The following is an 8,192-nucleotide window of genomic DNA, read 5'->3' as shown; positions in this document are numbered from 1 at the left end:
TCTTCTGTTGTTTTTGTCTCTTCTTCCTTGATTATCTTTGTTTGCAGTTTCTTAGTCACAGTAGACTTTTGGCCCCCCTCTTACATATTTCTCCATGCAAGACAAGTCACTCCACACTTCATTTATTTAAGGATAAGCATCAACTGTGATCTCGTCTCAAGGTGTTGGAGCCACCACTGTTCAGAAAGAATCAGAAATTCAGAACCTACTATTTCGTAACCCTGTGTAAGTCTCATTTTTGTGGTTTTGCTTCCCTTCTTGTGGTGGCCCCCTCTCTTTTTTTTTTTTTCTCTCCGTAATGGCCTATGGGAAAGAATCTTATCTAATCCATCATTACTTCCTGCTTCCAAATGTTTGTTTCTGCCGCTCGCTCCACTCACACATACACACGCACGCTATATATATATATATATATATATATATATATATATATATATATATATATATATATATATATATATATATATATATATTTCTTTTTCTTTTTTTTTTTTTGTGGGGGGAGGGGGGGGGGGGGGTGTGGGTGGGGACCTTTGCTATTTATCGTTACCTGGAAGACTGGAATTTTATATCCTTTTTTTGTTATAATGCTTAAAATTATTCATTTAATGGCCATACTTTGGTAGCCGTTTTCAAATTTCAGGTTCGTTTGCATTTAGTTAGTTAGAGGTTCAATCACTATGTTTCATGTTGGTTACAAGTCATGAATTCAATCCATGGTGACTACCTACATGGGATTTTGTATTGAGGTTCTTTAGCATCTAAATGTTATAGGGTCAAATGGGTTTTCCCGTGAGATAGGTTGATGTGCACGTAAGTTAGCCCAAGTAATCATAAATATATATGTCCCACCATGCTGGTTACAACTAGTATTGGTAGCTCATGTCTAAATAGGTTAAATTTACAAATTCCCAGGATCTTATTATTTAGTTCAGAGTGTAAAATTGGTCGTACTTTTAAAGCTTTTGAGAACTGTTCTCGGTAATAGCACTTAGATCCACACCCCTTTTTTAATCGAGATAAATTATTTTGTGAGCAGAATATTTTGAGGCGAGATTAAATCTCTCCAGAACACCTGGTTCATAAAAATCTCACGAAAATTTAATGGATGATTCTAACTCCAATCATTTCTACATTTCAGGTTCATCTATTTAAGAACAACATAAGTCAGATTTCAAGGGTGCAGCTCAACGTCAGGCTCCATAATGGAATGGCATCAAATATAGGTATTCAATTCTAAACTTACGTTTCCTTAAAAGGGTCAATTTTCAGTAATCTATTAGTTAGTTAACCGTCTTTTAGAGAAAAATTTACCCAAAAAGAAAGGATTTAATCCCATATTCGTGAACGAGTGTGAGTATTTTTGGTTGGTGGGTCATAGCCATAGGTGACAAAGATGAGTGTGTGGGGGCTAAAAGCAAAGGCAGAGAGTCCTCACCTAAGTCCTCTTCCTTTCTCTTACAAAATAACACTGTGTGAAGGGTAACTTTCATAGCCTGCAAATTGCAAATGCACAGCAGAGCAGAGAGGAAGAAGAGAAGGAATTGGCATGTGCCTTTGCTTTGTGCTTTTTCATTGGAAGTGAGCCCCGGTGGTCCTAAGCTTTCTAACTAACACCTTTTCTCTGCATTGATGAATTGATGATTATGACTTCCCTTCTCTATTCTCTTCCTTCTCTTCACTCTTCTTAAATGAGGCCTTCTTCACAAGAAACCACTCTTTATGTGCTAGACAATGACCTCCATTTAATCCTTTCCTTTACATCTCTTGTCCTGTCCCGTCGGTCCCATCGGCCATCTCGTACTGTCCCGTCCCGTCCCCTCTTTTTTTTCTTTTTTTTTTCCCCTTTTTCCTCTTTACTTTGGTGAGAAAACAAATAATAGGGTAGGCAAATTTTGCTGATTGAACTACTGTTCTCTTTATAAGGATTAAGGAACGTCGAATTTTCAATTCATCCAAAATTTAAGTTGACGATCGAAGACACATTTAGAATTATATCATCTAAACACTCTCATTCCCTTATGAGTTTGAAACACATAGAAGAAAATTGAATAAGTGGAAGCCTTTCTTAGTTGGAGAAGAAATAATATTGTAAGGGGTTTCAACAAGACTTCCTAGATCACCTATTTTAACACCATGTTTAGCTACCCACGACTCTTAAGCTTAAGTTGATAGACAAATTTGATATTATAGAATCTGTGGGTTAGATGGCCATTAAGCATGATAATAGAAAAATGGAGATGCTGAAGTAATAGAAATTTCATAATATGATTCTCTGGAATAAATATTATTGGATAAAATTAAATTTATTCATTTTTCTTATAAAAATATTCACCAACATTTTCTTTATTAAACTTAAAAATATATTTACAGTGTTTCTTTTACACGAAAATTATTATTATTCAAACCGTTTAAATAAAAATTAACTTTTGAGTGACTCTGCGTTGGATGAAACATGAACTGTGGCAACTGCAAGGTCTAAAGTGAAAGTAAATATCGAAATGTTATTTTAAGTGCAAATAGAATAGTGAAAACTGGTCTCTAATCTGTCAATTAATTAAGATCTCGCACTGTTGTTGGAATTGTTTGAAAATATTGATACGTTTAATTTCATTTCATGGTTGGTGGTAAGTCTATTCTAGTCTTTGCCTTCATCTCAACTTGATTTGATTTGATTTTCTTTGATTTTGTTCATGAACCTGGATGCCTCAACATTGATGTTTTAGAGTCTAAAATTTAAATTAATTTTAGGAAAATTATCTTAAAAGACAAAACTTTTAGAAATTTACAAAATAGAGCAATTAACTCATAGTTTTACATGAAATTTATTTTTTTCTTTCTATTTTTCTATTTTTAATTTACAAGTTGCAAATATGTTTTAAATTGTAGGTTAATGCCAAAACACGTGAAATAAAATATTATTTTCAATGGTCATTTTGGTCCTTTTGGGGAAAAAATATTTAGTTTTAGATATTTCATTCATTCATTATTATTATTTTTTTTTTTTAATTTTTGGAGCCCACTTTTATATTTAGTTATATACTTGTAGTTTTCTTAATTTTCCACTTTTATTGCAGTTGATTTTGAGTCTAGTGGATTTTAGTTAAAAGATGGTTTGACTCTAAAATTTTAAATGAAATGATTAAGACAGACACGAAATATATATACATAGTTGAAATTTGATTTTCTTATTAATCAATGTTTGCAAACGTTTACGCAGTTTCAAGAAAATCTAAAAAAGAAAAGAAAAGAAAAGGCAAAAATATAACTTATAAGATTAAACAAATATTATATTGAGTTCTCACCATAAGTAGAAAAAGGTGTAATATTAAATATAGAAAAACATAAAGATAACGGGTGGCGGCCTGCTCTTGGTCTGACGCAAACATGAATGAAGAAGATTCAACGGTGAAAAGTTCATTTCTTTCCTTTTTTGTTTTTTTTTTTCAAGTGAAATGGTGAAATTATATATAGGAAATTGATATAACTTATTATTAAATTGAAATATAATTTATTTACTACTTTTTACAGCAGCTTTGCTTCAATGATAATGATAAAAGTTCAATTTATAAAAAAAGATTGAATTATAATTAATACACCTATATTTTATTGAACTCGTTAATTAATTGGTTGCCTAAGATAATAATAACTTGTAATATTGAAATGATTTGCTCTTTGAAGAGAAGAGGGAGAGAGCTTTTGATTTTGTTCTCTATCTTTTCTTTTTTTTAAAAAAATATTGTTATAAATAATAAAACTATTGAAAATATTTAAAAAAATATAATAAACTTTTAAATTTTATTAATACAGTCATAGCTGTCCATAGAACATTGACAAACATTTAATCTATGTATATCTATATCTATTATTGATAAAATTTGAAATTTGTAAACATTTTAGTTTATTATTTTATATTTAAAAATATCTTTTTTTTTTTTCTTTTTAATTTTATACGGTTTAAGAGATTCATTTTTCTAAAAGAAAATTATTTAAACCGAGAAAATAAAGACGGCGTGCAGGGAAGCAAAAATGTTATTGTAAAGAATTAGATAATACAAAGTATATAACTATGGATTAATCAAATACAAAATAATAATGACAATAATAATATACAAAAGTAGACGCTTCATTTACGGTCCATCGATGCATTTATTCAAAAGGACAAATTTTCAATGAAGAAACTTGTAAGATTATTGATTTATTGGTTCAAAACATTTTACTTACGCCCAATGTTATAGGATCATACGATGTGATTCAATCATTATTGTAATTTTAAATGGTTTCATCTCCAAGAACTCTAGATAGTCAGGGTTAAGAGAAAAAAAAAACCTCATCTGATAATAAGTATTTTCAAGAAGTCGTCAATAGATCAAGAATATCCAAAACGAGGTTCAAAATAGAGCAGATAACAAAATCTCCACCATCTTTATTTTGAAAATTAAAAAGTATAGAGGAACATTAAATATGACAAATCTAGAGGAAGTTGGAAATGAAGAACACTCACTGTCTGCATTTTTTAACCAAGAAACGACATTGTTGAACGAACTGATCATTAGCAACAGCATAAAAATCGACGACTAACAATCTAACAAATTTTAAAAGTCGCTAAGGTTACCTCAAGAGCTCAAGCTTGTTTGGTGTAGAAGCGTATGGCAACTGCCAATCCCAGAATCGCAAGCGGGACAAGGAACTGGAGAAGCTTGATGATGAATTCGGATGTCTTGTCCTGATTGTAATGAGGCTGTTTTGGAGGCGTATAGGCGACCTTCTTTGGAATTGTTGAAGCATCAATCTCCCCAACGTAGTATTGATCCATCATTTCTCTTGCATTGTCACTGTGCCCCACGTCTTCAAAGTCGTCAGTTGCGTCTTTCCCTGTGAGAGGTTGATCGAGTAGTAGCAGCATTCGATAAGTACAAGTTATCAATACCAATTAGATCTGAAAATCAATAAGCTGAAATAGCAAACCTGTAGCTGATAATAAAACATCATCACCACCAGGATGGTCTTCTAAGAACTTGGTCACATCATATACCTGCACAAATAAAGTTAAGGAACCAAGGAGATCAGATGACTGAAGTAAGTAATGGGATGAACTTAGTTGAATTCTACATGATTTTATAATATATGCAGCTTCTGTAAGTCATGAAAATGGTAGTTTCCGTTTTATGGCTCTCCTCGCTAATCCCCGGGCAGCCTTTCCCCTTCCAGAGCCTAACTACAAGAGCTTTTAAGTTATCAAGATTTCGTTCGATAGCTACTTGGTAATCATTTGATTTTTAAAATTAAAGCCTATAAACACCATTATCATCTATTGGAAACCACGAAATAGTTATCAAATAAAGCTTTGGTTTCCAAAGCTTTCAAAAGTCTTGTGTTTTAATTCAAGTATTCTTAGAAAAGATAAAAGTCAGCAATACAAAAATTGGGAAGAAAGGATGAATCTGAAAAACTAAACAATTATCAAGCCTAAGTTATCCATCTAAGAATTTGAACCCAATACTAGTAGGTAAGGTATCTTCAAAGTCTCAAGTGCCCCAAGCCCTTTACCACTAGTGCTACCTCTCGAGGGAAGAAATGGAATATTTTAATTTCAACTGCCTTTCATATGCATGAAGAATGCCAAAATCTCAAACTCCTTTGAATATAAAGAACTGAATCGCCATAAATTAAAGAATCTGTTCATAACAGGCCACAGGTAAGTTTTCCTAGTTCCAGAGTTTGAAGAATTTATGGATACGTCCTTCTGTCGTTATAAAAATATGCATAATTATAGTAATGAGTATCTTAACTGTATATCACCATAGGTTTAGGGAAAGCCACAAAGACCATGGCTGAAGGTTTTCCTGATCATTAAAAAAATATGCAATGGACCCAATATGCCGATGAGTAAGGGGCAAAATAACCGACGATTAAGCATTTTTACATATCTTCAGCTCATTGCTATCTTTAGCTCGAAACAAATAAGTGTCTGTAGTTTTGAAGAATTATCATCAAGGAAACAGCAATAAATCAGTTAATTTCGACAACGATGTACCATGAGATACCTGAGTTTTAAATGGGCAACCGTCAATCCTAGGATACAATGGTCTAAGATTAATGGTTAGGGAGGAACCAAGGACATACAGTACTTTCAACTAAACGAAATTTTCTCCCCTTTCAAAGGATCTTACACAAAAAACAGTACAGATGGATATCAAGACGTAAAAGTTCAAAAGCTGGCTACAAAGTTTGAAAGTGAAGATTGTCTCCAGCTCAGAAGTCACAAATCCAACATCTCTTTGGCAACAACAACAATATCCAAAACAGCTGAGATCTTATTTGTTAACTATTTCACGTATTTCATCTTTTTGGTTTGTGCTTGTTTTCTTACCGTTTCTATACAATAGTTTTCAAATAAATCCAAAAGCAAAACCAAGTTTCTAGCACCATTGAATCAACAAACATAAGTGGGTAGGTTTACTCTTTTATACATATACACAACACTTCAGAACTAAAGCAAGATCTAAGTGACTGTTAATGACTCAATAATCACTGAACTAGGAAATACCAAATACAAGAATATGATATCTTACTCACGAACTGTTGTAATCCAAAAAAGCTTAAGTCAATACAACTAACAACAAATAAGCACGAACACCATTCCAGAAATCACAGATCTAATCTAAAAGTTCAATACAACATTAGAATGCCAGAAGTCACATCCAAAGTCAAAATCAACCAGTTCAATAAGAACAGAAGAACGACAAATCTGAAATCTCAAAAAGAAAATCCAAAACAAAAGTGAACTCCAGCACCACAAAGAGAACAAGAATCCGCCAAAAAGTAAAAGCTCAACCCAAAAAGTAACAAAATCAGCGAGAAAATTGAAAAAATGATAGATCCAGAAGAAAAAAAAGAGAAGAATAACAAAAAGGGTAAGTGGGATTATACCTTGCCACTGATGATGAGCCAACAATCCTTGTGATTGTTGTGTTCAGCGACTTCCTTCAAAGTGAAGACCTTTTCTCCGCTACCCATTACGTGGAATTGGATTGGTGGGTCGGATTGGATCCGATTGAGGAGCAGATGAAAGGGGAAAGTGGGCGAAGAAAACAAGGATGAAAGAGGAAGAAGAAGAAGAGGAACAAACAATATGTACAGAAAGGGGAAAAGGGTAATTAAGCAAATGGAGAATTGTGGATTGTCAAACTGAAAAATTGGGATTTGGTAGTAGGTAGATGGGGAATTGGAAATGGCTGCCCCCTTTTTCCTTCAATAAACCAACCAACAAAAACAAACACGATTTCTAAAGCCCAATAATAAAAATATGGTCAGAATTGGTTGGCAACAACGTGCAAACTCTCCACCATCACTAAAATAACATCCCCCCCATTGTAGTTTGAAGATAATTTTTGTGATAATTTTACTTTTGACTTCACAGATAATTTTATGTGGGGGAATTTTAGGGTTTGTTTGCTGCCAACTCGAATTCTCTTTCATGCATTTATTAATTTCAACTAAGAAACAATAAAAATTAAATTCAAAATATTAGCATAGGTGTATGTATATAGCGATGTTTATTAATAATAAACGTCTATCAAATATGAGTGTAATTATAATGGTGTCGGTTTTGAAGGGTAATAACCAATTGTATAACAATATTTTTTAAAAAATTTCTCTTAGTGACAAAGGTTTACACTGATAGACGATAAAAATCTAATATACTTTTACTACATTTGTAACTTTTTTTAAAATGTTGATGTACACTTGTTTATTATCCTTAAAATTGCCACCGTTACAATTATCCTTTTAAAAGCAAGCATCTGTTCGTTCTTTTTCAGTATGTCAAATTTTTGAGTTTAGATATCTAAAATATGCTACCAAACACATATTTGAAAATGGTTACAAAATCATTTGTTTTTAGGATTCCATTTTACCTAGTCTATTAAGCAAACTTTGTTTATATCATTGTCAACTAAATTTACAAATTTTGTGTCATTTTCTTTCACGTTCATTGTCATTCACATTTTTTTTTCCTTTTTCCTCTCCTTTGCAAGTTTTACTCCTTTTCTCTCCCTCTTTTCATTCGGGCAAAATTCTTCCTTCGATTTTTTTTCCTTCGCCTACGAGTTCACGCATCTAATATTGACCAATTGTACTCTTCTATCATTTTTGATCTCTTGTTTCGTTAAGTTTATGTTGCAAAGGGA

General features: G+C 32.4%; 1 protein-coding gene across 1 annotated transcript; it reads right to left on the bottom strand.

Moving 5' to 3' along the window:
* Window positions 1-4,406: 4,406 nt before the first annotated feature.
* LOC103483485 (cytochrome b5) lies at window positions 4,407-7,385 on the bottom strand. Its single transcript, XM_008440145.3, has 3 exons — window positions 6,934-7,385; window positions 4,969-5,035; window positions 4,407-4,875 (listed from the first exon to the last, which is right to left on the bottom strand). The coding sequence occupies exons 1-3, from the start codon at window positions 7,018-7,020 to the stop codon at window positions 4,625-4,627; spliced, it is 405 nt and encodes a 134-aa protein (XP_008438367.1). The 5' UTR covers window positions 7,021-7,385; the 3' UTR covers window positions 4,407-4,624.
* Window positions 7,386-8,192: the final 807 nt, after the last annotated feature.

The sequence above is a fragment of the Cucumis melo genome, chromosome 6 (genome assembly GCF_025177605.1).
Source record: "Cucumis melo cultivar AY chromosome 6, USDA_Cmelo_AY_1.0, whole genome shotgun sequence".
In the NCBI taxonomy this organism is placed as follows: domain Eukaryota; kingdom Viridiplantae; phylum Streptophyta; class Magnoliopsida; order Cucurbitales; family Cucurbitaceae; genus Cucumis; species Cucumis melo.
The sequence above is the reverse complement of the archived record's forward strand: the minus strand, read 5'-3'. Positions and strand labels throughout refer to the sequence as shown.